At 34.1% G+C, this 20,352-nt stretch overlaps 1 protein-coding gene across 1 annotated transcript; it reads left to right on the top strand.

The window, feature by feature from the left end:
- The first annotated feature begins 7,817 nt into the window (after positions 1-7,817).
- LOC145618131 (uridylate kinase PUMPKIN, chloroplastic-like) lies at positions 7,818-17,686 on the top strand. The gene is made up of 7 exons (XM_081672918.1): positions 7,818-8,989; positions 10,157-10,301; positions 12,006-12,059; positions 12,163-12,254; positions 14,374-14,609; positions 14,760-14,924; positions 16,950-17,686. Exons 1-7 carry the CDS (start codon positions 8,196-8,198, stop codon positions 17,045-17,047), a joined length of 1,584 nt encoding a protein of 527 aa, XP_081529044.1. The 5' UTR covers positions 7,818-8,195; the 3' UTR covers positions 17,048-17,686.
- The last annotated feature ends 2,666 nt before the right edge of the window (positions 17,687-20,352 follow it).

Consider the following 20,352-nt stretch of genomic DNA (forward strand, 5'->3'; position numbering starts at 1 on the left):
AATTAATCAATTAAGTTTAGGGTCTGTTCACATTTACTTAATTTCAGTTCAGTTTAGTTCAGCTCCAATCAATTCAGTTCAGATCAGTTCAACTTCAATCAACTTAGTTCAGTTCAGTTTCACTCCTAATTTCCATCTCTCATAAAATATTCATTTCAGCTCAGTTTAGCTCCAATTAGTTTAGTTCAGCTCAGTTCAGTAACTGTGAACAGGCCCTTAGATGTGTAGGTGATCCAAACAGAAATCCATTAGATCAATGGCTAATGTTTGTTGTGTGAGGAACTATTGAAACCACCTTTTTTTATTTTTGGTATTTAGAGAGCGACAAAGGCGAGTGGTGAGAGTTGATCTCAAGATCACTTGAATTTGGGAGGGGAACTCTAACCACTTGAGTTGTCCCTCACTCTCGGCTACTGACTATTGTTGAAATCATGGGCATGTTTTATAAATGGTCTTTTAGTTGACTTTAGGCTTTTGCAAGTGAAAAATCAACCACAACCCTATTTGGTTACTCGGTATTTCTTTCACAAATTCTTGATTATGGCATACTTTTATTATGTTATTATTGTAAGATGGGCTAATGTTACCTTAAAAGTATTTTAAATTATCCTTATATACTACAAAAGTTACTATTTTCTTAACATATATATTTCCTTTAAAAACAATAAGGAAAATTTGCAAATTGTAGCCATTTAAAGTTAGTATTTTGTATATAACAGCCATTTGAAAAAATTGCAAATCGCAGCCCAAAAGTTACCCGTGTCGCGATGTACAGTTGGTTCAAAAATGCGTCTTGATTCTTAAACGCGTGAGAAAACGCGGAAAAAGCACCGTGACACGGTGCCACGTCAGCTCATACCGTGGCGCGGTGTTTTACACTGTTGCGCGGTAATTCCAGTTTTTACGCGTTTTTAAAACTATGATAACTTTTGCTTTGTAACTCGAAATAAAGCATATAATATATCATTGGAAATCTTATCAAGTCTACTTTCTAACCCAATTAGAATCAGGTCAAAAGCATTTGTAGATATTATAAATATGGCCGTTTTAGTAGAAGGGTGTCGGTTTTGGGCCGACTTTAATGTTTTGCTCATATCTTCTTCGTTTCAAATCGAAATTGGGCTTATGATATACCGTTGGAAAGCTTATTGAAAGGCCTTTCCAACCAAATACTAATCGGATCAATATTAAAGGACCACATAATCAGTTTCTCTTGGTTTTTTGATGTGGACACGAAGAGAGGAAAATATGTTATGGTTTGGGGAAATGGGCTTAAAATTGAGCTGGTTTATGAAATGTATTGAATGGAAATATGGATTAAGCACTCCAAAGATTAGATAATTAACCCGACCAATAATGACGGTGACCCGACCAATAATGACGGTGAAAAGGTGTTTATCATGGGGTTTGGTTTTGGGAAGATAGAGACATTTTTTAGATGTCTACAATGACCCTATAAAAAAATCTATTAACTAAATAAGGACGAATCTAATACTCTTACCTATTTTAATGTGCTAATTATATAGGGGCGTAAAAACAGTAAGAATAAATTAATTTAAACAAAAATAAGTTAAGTTCAAAGATTTTTTGACATTTGCTACCACCTAAAACACCTAACTTCATATTTGCTACCGTTTTAAATATATATTTTTTTTTATTTTGCTACCACCCTAAAAAGAGTTTGTTAGAAATTACTACCCTTAACACAATCCATTAGGATTTCCGTTAAGTTTATTAAAAAAATAAAAAAAGAAAGAAAAAAACCCAGCCACCCCACTGCCACCGACCCCTCCCCTCAACTGCCAGTCTGCCACCCATCCCCCTTGCCGGCGGCCAGCGCCAGCGACCTCACCCCCTCCCTTTTCCTCACCTACGAAGCCAACCCCCCTCCCTATCCCTCACCCACGAAGCCAACCCCATCACCCACGAAGCCAAACCCCACCGAAATCAACCCCCATCCCCGTTACCCCACCGGAATCGAACCCCTCCCCTTCCCCCACCCAAAAACCAACACCCCTAACCCTAAACTCGAAACCACCCAAACGAAAGGGTTTGTGAATTGGGGGTTTGCGAATTTGGTGGTTTAGGGTTTGTGAATTGGGGGTTTGCGAATTTGGTGGCTGTGGTGGTGTTGCGGGCTTCTACGAAATGGTGGCTGCGAATTGAGGAGGGTCTGCGAAATTGGTAGCGGAGCTGGTGTTGTGGGTGGGTGCGAATTGGTGGCTGCTAATTAAGGGTTTGCGAAATTAGTGGCTGAGTTGGTGGCTGCGAATTGGTGGCGGAGTTGGTGGAGGTGACGGGGAGGGGGGCTGATTCGGTGGTGGTTGGCTTCGATGGGTGGGGGAAAGGGAATGGGGGTTGACTTCGTGGTGGGGGAAAGGGAGGGGGGTTAGCTTCGTGGGTGGGGGAAAGGGGGGTAGGGTCGCCTGCGCCGACCACCGAGGGGGAGGGGTGGCAATTGAGGGGGAGGGGTGGCTAGACGGTGGTACGGACCCACTGACGGAATTTGTAACGGTGTAAGGCATGGGGTAGTCATTTCTAACAAACTTTGTTTAGGATGGTAGGAAAGTAAAAAAAAAAAAAAAAAAAAAAAAAAAAAAAAAAAAAAAATTAAAACGGTAGCAAATTTGAAGCTAGGTGTTTTAGGTAATAGCAAATGTCAAAAAATTTTAAGTTCAACGGGTATTAGGTGAAAAGAAAAAAAACTATCTACATATAGTAAGATACGAAATTACGGAGTTAGAATGTTATGGAGTAATTATAGTGCACCAAATCTCACTCTAATCAAACCAATGCACTTAATCTGAACACAGAGACCATAATAAACAATTGGCTTGTACTGTTCTTGGTAAAAAAAACTTTAAAAATTGTACTCCACTCCGTAACTCCTTTCCTTCCAGTTTTTACTGCGAGTAGTTGTGTTCAAGTATGTGCAACTTTGCAAGTGGTCAAACACAATGGGCTGTCGTTTTAACTGCTGTCAGTTTACCCACAGCAAGTAACATTCCATTGTTTTTTTAAAAAATGTCCCTTTAGCTTTAGCATGAAAGTACGGTTTTGCTTCATACGAGTTCTTAGAAAAGTCAGAAACCTTCGAGACCTTCAAAAGCCCCAACTAGCCATTTGTCCAATTCAAACAACTCTTTTGATTTTAGTGCTGACTTTTTTTTTTTTTTTTTTCATTTATGAACAATCAAATATTGTATGGGCCTTATAATCAAACTTTAATAAATTCCAACTTCCAAACTTTTCATGGTACAAAACATACATTCCATCTTATATTCCTATTTGACTATGTTCTCAACTTCACATTAGTACATTACTCCTCTTCTCAATCCTCTCTTTTTTAAGGTTTTAATTTTCTAGGCCGTTTTAACCAGAAATTAGACTATTTTCGGCCCTTTTTCTTTAATTCAAGGGTTTGTTTGACATTATTTTTAGTTTTCAGTTTTTTAAAAAAAAAACCAAAAACAGGAAACAAGAAAAAGGTTTTGCCACTAATCTATTGTCATTTTTCAAAATTGTAATGATTTTAAAAGTTTGACTAATTTTTTATTCATTATATGACATATATTATACTTCCTCTATTTCTTTTTAGTTGACACATTTCTTGAGTCACGTTTGCCAATGTACTTATTCAATCATTAATATCTTTAATGATCGATAAGCAAAAATTATGAAAAGTTGATATCTTGAAAGTATATAACGTGACGAATCTAACAAGATCCCACATGACTATATTTTTCATTACGTATAAAGCACAAAACACGGTCAAAGGAAGGTGTGTGAATAGTGCTAAAGTCATAACGTGTCAACTAAATAAAAACAGAGGTAGTATAATTTAAAAAAAAAAAAACTAAAAAATAGAAAACCACAGTGATGCCAAACGAACCCTTAGTGTTTTGTTTTACGTTTTGATTTGTTTGTTTTGTTTTGTTCTCTCCATCTGTGAGAGTCTGACCCAATTTTCTGGGTATTTCCCAATTTTTTGGGATTGTAATTCTCATCCATGGATGAGAACTTTATTTTTAGGGTTCTTATAATGATTGGGAAGGTGGTTTGGATTCCTATGAGTCTGGGATTTGTCATCAACCGGTCAATCAAAACATCAACGCAAATTATGCAAAAGTCTCAACTTGGAAAGAGGCAAAGACATCGGAAATCATTGCTCGCGTCAAGCTTAAAACGGTGGAGTATGAACTATGCCAAATATGCAAATTAGTTATGATTTTGATTGTAAAAGTTACGATATTTTCTCTTAATCTGTGGTTTACAGATCATTATTATTGTAGATGCCGTATGACTATTATTTAATGAAATTTTATTTCTCGTTCAAAAAAAAAAAAAAATCGCATTGCTCCTTTTGACCTTTTCATTTGTCAATTTAACTTTATTTGTTTCGCTTTTACTTGTAATGGGTTGGTTTTGTAGATTAGTTCTTATAATAGGTGTGTTATTTAATGTTGTAAATTGGTCTCATAATGGTAGAATAGATGTTAACTTAATTAATACTACGTATATCGTATTTTTTATAATTAGTGTGTTATTTAATGTTGGAAAGTTAATTCACATCAAGAAAATAAAAGAAGTTAGCTTGGTCTATACTTAGGGCATGTTCTCTTCATCTTAATTTCAGTTCAGTTCAACTCCTATTCCTTCTCTCATAAAAAATTCAATTCAGCTATATTTAGTTCAGTTTAGCTCTACTCAGTTCAGCTCAGTTTAGTTCAGCTCAGTTAAATAAATCAGAACAGACCCTTGATGTCAAATTAAAGAAGTTAATTCACATCGCTAAGAAGTTAAATTATTTAATGTCAAATTAGTTATCTATGTCACATAATATTTCAAGCTAGCTCTATTTGTGCCTAGTTTGTACCCTCGTGGTTACCTACTACTACGTACTTTGGCCTGTTATTTAGGATAAGGTTCACTTTCTTAATTAGTGTTTAAATTTAATTTCATTAATTACCAATCTCCCATCCTTTGAACATTTTGTTCACATGCAAATTATTTTGTGGCTAACTAACTTAATTGTTTGGCCAAGCTAATATAATTATACATTTTAGCTTCAATGGTTAAGTTAGTAGCTAAATACTTTTGAAAATTTATAACAAGTCTCTATCTACAAGACTACAAGCTACAACCATTGACAGTTTAAAACTGCCCTTATTTCTATTAAGTTGTCCTAATTTATGAGCGATTTCCCTATAAAATGTTGATAGATGACTAAGTTAACTAAGTTATTAAAATATGTTAATTTAACCATAACTCATTTTTTCCGTGAGTTAGCTAAAGGGTAAATTTGTGGCAATGTGAAATACTCATAATGTGAACATTAATGGCTAAAGTAGTACCATGACATACACAAAAATCAAAATATTGCAAATTAAATAAAAATAAATAAAATCAAGGACCAACTCCATAGATTAAAAGTGATAATATAGTATTTGAAAATATAACTCTTCCCCAATAAAATCAAAGTAATTCAAATCTATAATATTATTAAAACTCAAAATACTACATGCTACCGTCATGTGTCACCGTTCCTTGCATATGACTTGGCACCACATGAGCATTAGGTATTTATTTATGTGTAATCATTCATCACCCTAAGATCCTTCATATGTGTAACCTTTGTACTTAACTTTCCTATTGAATGTAGTAACTCCTAAATAATTGTACATTAAGACATTAATCACATACTAATTATTGTTGATTCCTTGGATGATAATTTTCTAAATTCAATATCAGTAAAGCAAATTGCAATTATACGAAGTACTCCGTATTAGTAACTTTACTAAATGTCTCAAATACGATCCAATTCACATCAAGGTAAATGAAACTAGTTTAAACAACTCATCATCAAGTACCTCTTAATGGTAGAGAAGGTATTGCGTTAGTCCAGACTGACGAAACAGTCCAGCGGATTTTTGATATTTTATATATTGGCTGGATGACATCCTCTATTGGCTGGATGATATCCTCTACTGACTGGATGATATCTGTTATTATATTGGTTGGATGATATCCTCTATTGGCTATATATATGATACTCCCTCCGTTTTATTATTACTAGATTAGGTCCCGTGCCATGCACGGTTATTTTAATTACTCCATATTTTCTTTTATAAATTAATTTATGCATTTATGACATACAAAATAAAAAGTTAATATCTTTGTAGAATAAATTATATTCCACCATAATTACACTTATGTAAAAATATTATTTATTTCTTTTTTAATCCGTACTTAATTGGGTAATAACATAAGAAAGGTAAATATATTATTGTTTGTTTATTTGGTTGACAAAAAAAACTTTTCTTTTAAATAACTTCTTTAAATAAAATTTTCTAAATTTTTTTTTTTAAAAAAACAAAATACTAAGGACACACCAAGAGATGACACGTGTCATTGCTGGTGTGTCTTTTAGTATATATATATTGATTGATTGATTTTTTTATATGCATCACTTTCTATTTAGGGGTGTTTTTTTTTTAATGCATCACTTCTATATTTGTAAATTTATACTATATTTTTATTATTTCTCTCTCTTCTTTTTTTTTTTTTTGAATTCTATTTCTCTCTCTTCTTAAATACCCCACACAAAATATTTTATCATTTCACTTTCTTTCATGGTCCCCACTTATATAATTAAATAAATTATATTCTCTCACAGACTATCTATTTCATGATCAACATTGTACTTTTATCAAAATAAGTTAATCATCCACTTGCACAATATAATATTGAAGCAAATAACTTTCCTAAAACTTCGTATAAATACAAGTGATGCATTTAAAAAAAAAAATGGAGGGAGTATCATTTATGATTGTTTCTATAATATCCTTTATAAGTTTTAATCATTAAAAAAATAATTTAATTAAAAAATTAACTTAAATTAAAAAAAAAATTATGTTGAATCACAGAATCATCAATCAATCAATCAATTACATACTACTAAAAGCGAATCTAAAGGGACACTTGACATTGTATTATTAAAAAAATTCCCGCCAAAATTACTTTCAAAAAAAATTGCTATATGAAAATAAGGTTACATTTAGATTATGACTTTTATTTTCTATCAATTACATAATACTAAAGGCGAAACTTAAAGGGACACTTGTCAGCATATTATTACAAGTTTTCCCTCCAAAATTCATTGTTACATAAAAGAAAGTTTCCACAATTGTACCTAAAGTATGACTTTTACTTTATACAAAATCTAAAATAAATTTCCTTAAAATCAAATAACCCATTATAAATATTACATATATGTGTTTAATTATATTCTTTTGCATATATTTAATTTTTAAAAATATATTTCACTCTTTTTAATATTAGGTGAATTTACTCATAATTTATATACATCACCATTATTTTTGGTCAAATTTATTGTCGTTATAAATATTTAGCAACCGTACATTGCACGGGGTTTTAATCTAGTAAATTCTAAAGTAAACCACCTAAAATATTAAATTGTACATTATTACTATTATATTATATATTTAAAGATTTTTTCTATCATTTTTTTTATTGTTTAATATATTTAATGGATTTTAATACCGAGTTAGTCGATTTAAATTTTTTATATAATTATTTTTTTATTATAATTATTCAACCTCCGTACATCGGGATTAAACCTAGTTAAAAATCTAACACCAAATGTGGAACTAAACTACCAATCTTATCGAACCAACTCAAATGTTACCCACAACTCCACAAGGCCCAACTAAATAACTATGAAAAAAATGCTACTGTAACAATAGATTAAGCCCATTTAAAAGGACAACATTAACAACAACTCTAAAGTCAAAGTAATAGTAATTGTAACCAGTTTCAAATCTGTTAAGTTTAACTCAAAAAATAAAAAAAAAAGTCCAAAACAACCCGAGAAATGAGGCGAACCTCAGTAACACCAATCTCTCTCCACCTCCAATCAGCAACACCCCCACTCACACTCATGTCTTTCACCATCTCCCCATTTATTACTACCCTCATCATTAACGGTAACCGTAACAAACCGTAACGGTTACTTTTCCACCCCTCCCACCGTTGCACTTACATTTCCCCTTAAAAAAAAAAACGGATTCCCAATTTTCCTCACCCCAAAACTAACGTCGTCCTCACGTCGTCACATTCCCATCCCCACCTTTTATTTTTTTCTCTCTCTAGAAAATTCCTTTCTCTCTCTAAAAATGGCCGACGATTTCTCTCTCCTCACTAGCGCCGCCGACGACCACCACAACCACCACCAATTCAACTCCCATCACCATTATTTACACCCGAAATTACCCTCCACCACCACCGCTGAACCGGAGGTCTCAAACGACGTCGTTAAGATCTCCGGCGCCGACGGAACCTCCGACAACGGCGTCGTTTACGAGGTCACCTATGAACCGTCAGAGTTTGACCCGGTTCCGGATCTTGAGTCGGATCCGAATCCGACGATTAATATTATGACCGATTCAACGGAGAAGAGGAAGGAGATTGACAGGGATGACGTCAGCGAAGGGAGCTATAAAAAGACAAAGTTGGCCGGCGCCGGAGGTGGTGTGATTTCCGGCGCCGGAGGTGGTGTGATTTCCGGCGCCGGAGGAGTAATTTCCGGCGGCGGTGAGTATAGGAAAGACCGAGAAGAGTGGAGTGATGCGGCGATTGAGTGTTTGTTAGATGCGTATACGGAGAAGTATACGCAGCTGAACAGGGGGAATTTGAGGGGAAGGGATTGGGAGGAAGTGGCGGTGATTGTGAGTGAGAGGTGTGAGAATCAGCATAAGAGTGTTGAGCAGTGTAAGAATAAAGTCGATAATTTGAAGAAGAGGTATAAGTTAGAGAGGCATAGGATGAGTAGTGCCGGTGTCGCGGTTAGTCATTGGCCGTGGTTTAAGAAGATGGAGGCCATTGTGGGGAATTCGGTTTCGTCTAAGTCGGTTTCGGATGATGATAAGGTTAGTGGCTCTAGTGGGAGTGCTACTAGGCAGCCGAAGAGGTATACATTTTTTTCATAGCAACTTTTGAATCTTGGAATTTTTTTATACTACCTCAGTTTTATATTATTTGCAATGATTTGACATAAAGTGTGAGTGAAAAGTTTTTAGTTATTGCTAATACGGAGTATTAAGAAATGGATGTAGTACTTGTATTTGTTTTCAGAAATTACTTGTATGTGACATCAGCTTAAATGAATAGAGGATTTAAGTAGAGGAAATAGTTGAAGGAAATTCAATGTCGTTTAATGATTGTGAAGAGAATCTTCATTTAATAATTAAAAAAGAGAGAAAGGTTTAGTTTTGTGTATTCTCACTTGAATCAGGTTTTTAACATGGTGGTAGGGTTTATAGTGCTTATTTGCTTGAAAGATAGAAGGTAAAGGAGGGATAGATAGATTACATACTAGAGGATTCTATGGGTCTACCATCACCACAACTGTATTTGATTAATATATTTTCCATTGAAACTAGCAAATCAATGATAGTGGAAGAACAAATAGATTTTATACTTTTACATAGGGCAACATAGTCCATCCCTGATGTTGAGAATTGAGAAGAGATATGTTAGATTGTTAGGGGAGCAAAGATTGAATCGACCAGTTAAACCTTTTGAATCTCTTGGAATGCTAGTAGTTACTAGAAGGGGTCAGTGTATTCAAGATAAAATTTTGTGAATTTGATAATCGTGGTGGGCTAGAGGCCATAGAAACACAATGGATTTTAGAAAAAACTATTCACCAATGAATCTCAATGCATTGGCACCATGTAAAATTTTCCGATGGACATTGTCTGATAGTTAGCTCATGGACGAGGATCAGAGATTCAGAGTTGACAAAATGTTGTCCTATAGCATTGGAACTTTCAATTTCTTGATTATGTTATGTGAAGTTTAGGAAGGGTGTCATTAGTATTTTTCTTTTGGGGGTGGAGGGGTCAGGGTACTGGGTGTTGATAATCCCTTCTGTAAAATCTTAAAATGCTTATTCTCTCAGGTATCACCAATCTGTATGTGCAATGTACGTCTTTGAAATATACCCTGGACCTCTTTCTTCTTCCCTTTGATCTAGATTATGTATAATTGTCTCTTGTTTCATTCATATTTTGAGTTTTATGAGGTAATAATTGTTGGATTCGGTTTTTAACTAAATATATTTCGACGTGGGCAGATATTCTGTGGGAACACCAGGCTCACTTGGTCAGGTCAATAACATGAAGTCAAAATCAATTCCTAACTTGAAATGGCAAAGAGTTGTTTTTAAGATCAGTGGTGCTGCTTTAGCTGGCAATGGTCCTCATAACATTGACCCTAAGGTTTGTTTCAAGATCTATATTTATCCTTGCTAACCTCACAAACTGCTTAATGCTGAAATAACTTAACAAATGTTAATATTAGTGTATAATATAGAGAAGATGGAGAGCCTGTTTATACAGCTATATTTAGTTTCCCTGTCATGTTTAAGCAATGACAATCAATTCCTTGTTAGCTTGTAGTGGAGCGAATTGGTACTGTCAGTCTCTAACTCTCTATTGGATTGACACTGGGCTTTCTAGCTAATTTGTTCGTTTACCTTCTCTAATTACTCATTAATATTTTTCATATGTCTAAATTACTTTGTTGAGTATTTAGTGTGGTGACTAGGGGTTCAGGTTGTGTTAAGTTCATCTACTCCCTCCGTGTTTTTTTAAGTGATACACTTTGACCGGCACATAGTTTTAGGCAATTTAATTGACTTAAATAAAATAAGAGGTAAGTGGGGTAGTGGAGTATTAAAAAATTGTTAAAGAAAGATAGTGGGGTTAATAGTTTATTGAAAAGTAATGAATGTGAGAGGAAAGATATAATAAAAAAGTAGTAGTGGGTTTGGGTGGGGACCATGAGAGGAGAGAGATATAATATTTTAATGTATATTTTTGCCAAAAAAGGAAGTGTATCACTTAAAAAACACGGGCGGAAATGGAAAGTGTATCACTTAAAAAAACACGGAGGAAGTAATTTGAATTTCTTTTATTTGAATGGGTCTATTATAACTAAACGTGGGCCTTATTTTTATACCAATCCTTAAGGAATAAAAGTATTCAAATGAAATTTTGTTAGATATGTATCAATATGCATTTTACAAACATGAAAATTTCATAGTTTTTTTTTTCTGACATGTAATCAATGATATTCAACAATAGCAAGCTCAAAGTAAAGGATATGGTCTGACCAGTTCTGTAATTAGCAAATATTTGCTTGAATAAGTTAAATAGAACATCTACTAAAACTGTGGATCTGGGCACTTCCATATATTGTACTTCCCCTACGAACAAAAAAGGCCTAATTATTTTAAAAATTGCTGCTTTTTGGCATCAGTAAAACCCAGATGATTGTTTAAACTTTTTGGTTCTACTGCTGGAAATTCTGAAACCTTGGAGACTACTAATCAACTTAAATTGGAAGGTCCAATTCAAGTAGGACCTCTACTTAGTGACATCTCATCATAAAAGCTTGACATAGCCTAACGAGTCAGATGATGAATTACGTTTATTACGGTCTTGAAATCAGATTGAAAATTATACAACCGATAAGGAATAAATCAGAGCATATATTCTTAAATCAATTGTTGAGCAGTTGAGTTTAGCCGCCTGATATGGATAGTGTCTCGTAGGGCACAAACTAGAACTTCGGCATCACTTTTTAACGGCTCTTTTGACCAATTCTCAACCACTGCAAATTTCAGCAATGTTTTTCCTCCGCTGCCTCAGCTAGTTCCTTTGTATTTTTTCCCCTTTGACTTAATTTCTAGTTGTATCTTGTAGTTACATTTTTTTCAATTATCTGTGCAATGTACATTTCTGAGTTGTGACGGCATTTCTTAAATGGTGCAAGTGAGTAGCTGATGAAGGGGATATTCATAGATTGGAGAGGAGGGTGGTGTGAATAGTATATTTATAATTTGTTAGTCTTTGAATATTTTGCTGTGTATTTGGTAGCATTATTCCATTTCAGCATCTGAATGAATGTTGAATTTTTAGGTAGTAATGCTAATTGCTAGAGAGGTTACAGTGGCTTGTCGCCTTGGAGTTCAGGTATGTATCTTGGTGATTAATATCACTTTTTCAACCACCCCTCCCTACTTTTGTCGTAAGCATTTTTAGCTCTTACAGACTGAAAATGGCTGTTGTGTCATAGGTAGCAATTGTTATTGGTGGGCGTAACTTTTTCTGCGGGGATACCTGGATAACTGCGACCGGTGCTGACAGATCTACCACATATCATATTGGGTATTCTATTGACCTGCTGAACATTTAATTTATTCTTTTATGCTGCAATATTTTCTTCATATTCTTCTTCAGATAATTGGAGTGTATGATGCGTATTTTTATGGACTCTTCAAGAATTTTGGGGATATGAAGTCTATTTAATCTAACCAAGACTAAATAACAACTAAATTGGTAGCTTTCTCAGCAAAATATCATATGCAATTCTCTTACTAAAACAATTCATACGAATTGATCAATTATAACTCAAAACTTCTCTACCTTCATTAATGAAAGGATTTTTTGACTTTTACCACCAAAAAAAATCAAAAAATGTTTTTTACCACCAAAACTTCTAAAACTTTTATTTTACCACCAAATAAAAAATTAAAAGTTGTTTTTTACCACATGTTGTCAAAAACCTAACGGAATTTTTGAAATTCTTCGATTTTCGTGTCAAACACATGCTCTTTAGGGGTTTTGGGGGGCACTTTGGTCCTATGGGCCCAATTTGAGGTCAGAATTGACAAAAAATGATCGGAAATGCCTCGTTTTGCGTGTTTAAAAAACCTCGATTTGCGTGAACACGCAAAACGAGGCATTTCCGATCATTTTTGTCAATTTTGACCTCAAATTGGATCCGTAGAGCCAAAGTGCCCCCCCTAAACCTATGAAAAACATATTTTGCGCACGAAATTCGAAGGAAATTTTTTTAAGCCGTTAGATTTAACGGTTTTCTTGACGTTTGGTGGTAAAAAACAATTTTTAGAAATTTTTTTGGTGGTAAAATAAAAGTTCTGGTGGTAAAAGTCAAAATTTCCTTAATGAAAATAAAGAATATTTTATAGGCAAACATCCCATGCCGATATGATAACTAAAAGATAAAATAAAATATATAAGATATAGATATCAAATAACCAATCCTAAGCAAAATATATCTTCTAATAATATTAGGAAAATATCTTATCAATCTACTAATTCTACTCCAACTCTAATTCGATTAATCACGCGTAACTTTTGGATTGACGCCTCATGATTAATAGACGACTCAATAAAAATAAATAAAATGATGATATTGATGCCTTGGATACGCATCAGTGTACTAGTCTGCTGGTTGTATTTTACTTTCTCACTCTCTGGTTCTCTGCCGTGTTTGTCTCTGGGTGTGTTTGTGTATGTTGAATACTTAAAGTGAAGATGATCTGTGTAAAACACTTTTGATATTTGGTGTATTATAGTTGTCATTTGTCTGATAGACTGATGTGGCTGCTTCCTTTAGTCTTTCCTTAGGTCATGCATGTTATAGTTCATTTGCATATTACGCGCAAACAACCGTGATACCTAACCCTCTAATTTCCCTTTTGGATGTTCTTAGTCTCCCTGAAAGACAATTTGATGCTGTTTGAAGTATTTTGCTGCTATTTCAGATTTTCAGTCAAGATTTATCATGAGAAGGGTATTATTAGGATTATTTTTTATTTTATTACATTAGATTTAGCTAACTATTAGATTTAGGTTTATCTTTAATTTTTTTGGCTCAAAAGGAGGTGAAAAGCTCATATTGTTGTGATGTGCTTTGATCAATTGTGGTTTTAGATTAAATTAAAGACGCAATTGTGCTTGCATCATGAAAGGATATCAGGAGAGGAATCCTGCACTCCCCCCCCCCCCCCCCCCCCCCGCGGGGGGAGGCAGATTTTTTGAAGGCACTGCAATTGGGGGAGTTATTTATTGCATTGACCTCACTTCACCAGTTTATTCAAGAGTAATTCCGAATATACTGTCCAAATGGAATCTTCTGGTCGTGGCAAGATTCTAGTTTGCTGTTGAGCTTGTGAATTATAAATGTTATTAAATAATTTCTCTGGCATATGGCATGGGCTATCTAGCGTTTGTAGGAAATGGTCCAGTAGTCACCTTGTTACTTATGCTCTTACCTTAACATTTTCTTATAAAAATATGTTTTCTGCTGTGTTGGTAGTTGTCAGTCTTGTCACTCAAGTTGTGAATTTTTCGGGTTGAACTATATATGCTTAAATGTTAAATCTCGTAGTCAGGCTCGTAGTTTGAATCTGAGTAGCTGCTTGAAATGCTATATGGTTATTAATTATTTTGTCTCACATCAATTGCTCACCCTTGTCAGTATGATGGCAACTGTGATGAACTCAGTGTTGCTGCAGTCAGCCTTAGAGAAGATGGGTGTTCAGACACGTTTACAAACTGCTTTTGCAATGTCAGAGGTGGGTGAGCCATACAATAGACAAAAGGCAATCAGACATCTAGAAAAAGGCAGAGTGGTGATCTTTGGTGGAGTTGGTGGTGGTTCAGGAAATCCTCTCTTTTCAACTGATACAACAGCAGCTCTACGAGCGACTGACCGTATGACTTGATCCTCTCCTGTGATTTTGCTAAAAAATAATGTATCTGAAAGTTTGCTCATTGCCTTTTGGGGTTGGTGTGTATGGTTCACTGTAGCTATTACAGCTTGGTTCATGTCTTATGTGTGGTATTTTGTCCCCTTTCTTACAGTTAATGCCCAGGCAGTTCTCAAAGGCACCAATGTTGATGTTGTTTATGACTGTAATTCAAGTGGCGTTACATTTGAGCACATATCCTTCAGAGAAGCTGCTTCCCGAGGCCCCTCATCTATGGACGTGATGGCAATGACATTCTGTGAAGAGAATGCTATTCCTGGTTAGTATACTTAGCTTAAATATTTACTATTCAACAAGATGATTCATTAAAATCTTCCTCCGTCCCTTTCATATTGCAACATAGAGGAGTTGCTTCCCAAAGCAAGATTCAAATCTTACAAGAGCCTACATGACTATATTTACTCTTACGCATCAATCAATATCAATATATATTAAAACTCAATGGCAAGGATTGTAATCTCGCCACGTGTCACCAATCTCGCCATGTGTAGCCATGTCTGATAGCTGAATAATAAAAAAAATCCCTGATACAGTACAATATAACATTTAGGTTGCTGCATATTAGATAATAAATTTTGTTTTTCAATTATATTTAAAATATTTAACAAATGATATTATTTTTATAAAACCACCAATATATTTCACTTTATTTTGTTATAAATTTTTTTTATATACAAACGATGATCCGGGGCATCGCTTGGGCCAAAAACCAGGTAATTACAATATGTGGTTATAGAGGAGTGTTTAGATAGTATCAGGATTGTAGACGTTGCAATATCATTTGTTAAGGTGACAAACTTCATTCAGCATCTAGGTGTTAGTATTACTGAAATTTGTTTGCTTTTAGTGCTTACATTTTATATGATTTCGTAATTCTGCTTCTTATCTTTAACTTCTTTATTAGCACTTTCTTTTACTACAGTTTAACTTCTCATTGGGTTATATCTGTGCTATCTTTTTTCCAATCAGTTTAGATAGTCATCATCTTATGATTACTGCATTTTTCTGGAAAAAAAGGCCAACATTTGGTGGGCAATGCCTATGCTAGTAGTTATTCAGTGTCTTTTTGGTAAATCTTTATTAAGTAGGCCACATGCCACTTTTAACGAAAGTTGATGGGTTTGACTTGCCTGATTGGCACATGGATGATCGATTGGGATGCTGGGACCAAGTAAGCTGGCTAAAAGGCCCAACTCGGTTGGCTTGGGTTCAGCAGGGGTGGACCAGCCTGATCAAAGGTCAATCTGACAAATTGGTGTGCCTGTGTGCCAAATTATGGCATAGAAAGGGTTATCATATATATATTAATCAATTTTATAGGCCTTAATTGCCAAAATCACTCTCAATTTGCCTTAGTCTAACAGTTTGTTGATGGCATTAAAATTAAAGGTCTTTTTGACAATGTAACAGCTGCCATACCCATCCTCTTCCTCTTTTTTTCTTCATATATCTCTCTTGGTTTGAACCTAGGTTTGGAGTGAAAAACAATCGAAGATTAATTTTTGATGTCAAAACTAGAATTTTATTTGCATTGACTTTGAGAGCCAAGGAGTGACAGGTTTTTGGTCGGAGCTATGGAGATTATGGTGGGAAAAGGAAGGTTTTGAAATTGGATAATGGGCTGTGATTTTTTTTTGGCAATGCAATTGTTGCTTTTTGTTAGGTTGTGGATAATGCAAGGTCAAAATGGAGATGATAATATGAATGGATTGGTGTTGTGCAGACATAATACCGAAAAGATGGTTGGAAACTTTGGGTGTTGGTAGTGAGAATTTGACAAGTTTGGAGCTCTGGGGTTGTTCTCTTTGATTCACAACTGCTGGTGGATGATGATCATCTGACTGATGTTGTGGGGGTGATGACTGAAGCGAGAAAGGATGGGGAAGTTTGGAAAGGATAGAGAAAAACGACCAAGGGAGGTTTAATTCCAAACAAATGGTTTTAATGTTGTCACAGTATATTTCGATTTCAGCAATTATAAGTAATGTGTGTTTGTTCTTTTGTGGAACAGTAGTAGCTCTCGATATTTCATTGAATTGTCAAGGAAGCTTGATGTGACTAAGGTTAACCTCGTGATTTGAAGAAAATTAGTTGTTTCATATTCATCTCGTGAAAGTATAGCACATATAAGAATCATATAAGAAAACTCTTTTCTGCTACACATGCGGAGCTTTTGCCACATTTTTGTGCTTACATCTTCCACTCGATCTGTCTATTTTGTTATCCTAATATAATGTGAATTGGCTAGTCTGTGACCATAAACAAATTGTGTTGTTCTGTGCAGTTGTGATTTTCAACTTTCTTGAACCTGGTAACATATCAAGGGCCCTTTGTGGTGAACAAATTGGTACATTAATTGATCAGACGGGAATGATTAGCTAACATCTATAACATATGTATTTTTCCTCATAACTTGTTGTAGCTTCCTTTTGTAAGTATATATATAGACGGAAATTAAATTACAAGCCCCTGGTCACTCTCTATTTATACTGGTGGGGCGATCTTGGTTCCGTAAAGTGCTTGAAGCTACAGCAGATGACTGCTGTATTTAGGGATGAAGCAAATTTTTAGTTGCTGTACCAATAACTTATCATCCTTGACGAACAACTTTGGAGGCTCGAGCTTGGGAGGCTGCTGCCTACTAATTTTTGAACCATAGTAATCATGGTTACTAATGCTTCATTTACGGCAGGCTGAGCTGCAAGGCATACTAACTCCTGTAGAATATTTTCTTCCCCCCTGACCTGTTATTTTGTGGCGTATCTGTATTTATCAATTATACTTAGTATAGGTATTGTGGGGGACTCGTAATGTTGTAGTTGCGGTGATGTATAAGTCAAAATTTTGTAACTAATAAAGCTTCACAGTTTTCCTGTTAATGGCAACAATACAGTTGATTTGTGGGTGGTGGATAGAAAATGGAAGTACTCAGTATATTTTACGGGTCTAAGAATTAAAGATCTGTTTATGACCTTCAAGATTCAATTGTAAAGGATGATATTGACAATTTTTTTATCAATTTTTTTTGCACAAATGCTGTTCTGCTGTTCATATTAGATAGGCATATAATTTATGATTTGTACTCTAATAGTAGAAAAAGTGGTATAAACTTCCAATGAAATATATAAAGCAATTTCTTTTTCCATTAAAAAAAATAACTTTCATTTTTTGCTCCTAATAAAAAAGTATTATTCAGATGGTGTTTGGCAGAACTAATAGAAATATCAAATATGTTTTATGTTTATGCTCCTAGTTTTAAGTACATGAAATACACATAATGATTATCTTGCAAATGTAGTTCACATTAGTATTGGGTGAGCCGGTGAGGCTAATTTTTTACTCGTATTTTTATCTAATAAGTTTGTATCAGGATATTGACAAAAATAATTGATTAAATATTTGGGGAAAATATGATAAATCTTATTATAGAGGAAATAATGAAGATTTTATTATTTTCCAAAAATTATTCAAACCTATCTTTTTTAAGGTTGTAATTATTCTTCATCATCAAATAATTATACAGAATCTGATATCTTAATGTGTGTCCATGGACATACGTTAGAAAAACCGATATTTAAATCACAAACTATTGGGTCAGTCAAGCCTGACCAAATAGTTTGTGCGGCAGAGGAGATGATGACGACGATAAAGACAACGATGACGATAATGACAACAATGGTCTCCTTCTCCACCTGTAGGTGACGATGACAACATCAATGGCGAAGGAGAGAAGCGGGGTCATTTATGGTGGAAGAGAGAGAAAGTTCTTAGATTTTTCGAAAAATGCACAAAAAATCGAATTGGGGCTTTCTTATATGATGTCTAATTGTTGAAATTGATTGTCCCATATGATTGTATGTTGAATTGTGAGCATTTTGATAACATATGCATGTATATTGATTGAGAAATGAGCAAGTTATGCTATACCCATGACCTTAGTACGAGATCTTCAATGGAGGTTCCACCGTTGTTATACATATTATCAAACAAATTATACATATCCCCAAACAAGTTATACATATCCTTTATTGGATGGAGGATATCCTCTATTGGCTATACGATATCATGGTTAGATGATATCCTCTATTTGCTATATGATATCATTTATGATTGTGTCTATGATATAATGGCTGGATGATATCTTCTATTGGCTATATGATATAATCCAGCCAATAGAGGATATCATCTAGCTAATAGAAATATCAATCAGACAATAAATAATATCATATAGTCAATTGAGGATATCATCCAGCCAATGAAGGATATCATCAGCTTATATTGGATATCATATAGCCAATAAATGATATCATCTAGTTAGTAGAGGATATCATCCAACCAATAGAGGATACCATCCATCTAATAGAAATATCATCCAGCCAATAAAGGATATCATATAGCCAATAAAGGATATCATCCAATAAGTAGAAGATATCATCTAGCCAATGAGGATATATATCATCAAGCCAATAGAGGATATCATCTAGTCAATTGAGGATATGAAAAATCCGCATTTTGTCAGTCCGGACAGACGAAACATTTCGTCAGTCCGGACTGACACAATACCTTCTCTCTATTTAAATAATATAATTACCTTCTCTCTCCTCCCTAATTAACTTCCCCTAAACCCTAGAAATCAAAACCCCGAAATTTAGACATCCTACCAATTACAATGGCCAATTAGACATCCTACCAATTACAATGGCCAATTAGTTATTATATGCAATTGAATTCAATCTCAAAGTCAAAATAACTGAAATCTAAAACTCAATTAAACCCCTAAACCCTAAAAAAAAAACCCCAATTTTTTGAATCCATAAACCCTAATCCGAATCACTATTTACACCCTAATTATGTTAATTGCGTTCAATTAAAACTTGTAAACAAATTCAATAAACAATGAATCAAAAGGAAAGTGTGATTGAGTATGTTCTCTTTGAGTGAGAATTAAGGGAAAGTTAATAAAAGAGGAGAGAGAAGGTAATTATGGAAATTAATTAATTGGAAAAAGTGAAAAAGTGGTCCAATAACGTCTTAATTGGACGTAAAACGCTAATGGGTAGTGTTATCCAAACGTTTTGTAACTTCTGGTAGTTCTTAAAAAATTTGAAAAAAAAAGTTAGTTGTTCAAATGACTCTATCTTTAGTGTAGTACTAGACAAAATTTCCTAAACAGTAATATGGTCATATACTTGCATGATTATTTATACTAAATGTACATTTACTATATGAAGAATGTTCTTTAATATTATCATTTTTTTTATTAATATTACATATATTCTTTAGATTTATTAAAAAAAAAACACATATAAAACTAAATGTTCTTTATAAAATAGTTATATGTTTTTTAAACAATTAAATGTTTATTTTGCCTTTTTTTTAAAAAAAAAAAAAAAAAACGGATACACATACATCGTGCATTACCTTGAGCGAAAAAATTTCATAGTAGCTTTATTATAAGGAAATTATATACATAGCTCTTAGGGCTACATATAAGCATTAAATTTACACTTGGAAATCGTAAAAAGTTAAGAAATCATAAAAATATAAACACTAATTACATTGATTTACGCGTGTTTTTGTCATGAATTCCTAATTTTATAAAATTTCTAAGGGGGCGTTTGGTTCAAACAATGGTATGGGTTTGGAATGAGGAATGAAACCTGGGTGGTATGGGGTTGGAACTTGAT

Source organism: Chenopodium album, chromosome 26 (genome assembly GCF_948465745.1).
Source record: "Chenopodium album chromosome 26, dcCheAlbu1.1, whole genome shotgun sequence".
In the NCBI taxonomy this organism is placed as follows: Eukaryota; Viridiplantae; Streptophyta; class Magnoliopsida; order Caryophyllales; family Amaranthaceae; genus Chenopodium; species Chenopodium album.

Bases quoted from the DNA above. Each gene is read 5' to 3' on its own strand.
- LOC145618131 (XM_081672918.1), top strand. From the start codon at position 8,196: ATGGCCGACGATTTCTCTCTCCTCACTAGCGCCGCCGACGACCACCAC. The intron at 8,990-10,156 runs GTATACATTTTT...CGACGTGGGCAG, and splicing joins GCTACTAGGCAGCCGAAGAG to ATATTCTGTGGGAACACCAG. The intron at 14,925-16,949 runs GTTAGTATACTT...TGTTCTGTGCAG, and splicing joins TGAAGAGAATGCTATTCCTG to TTGTGATTTTCAACTTTCTT.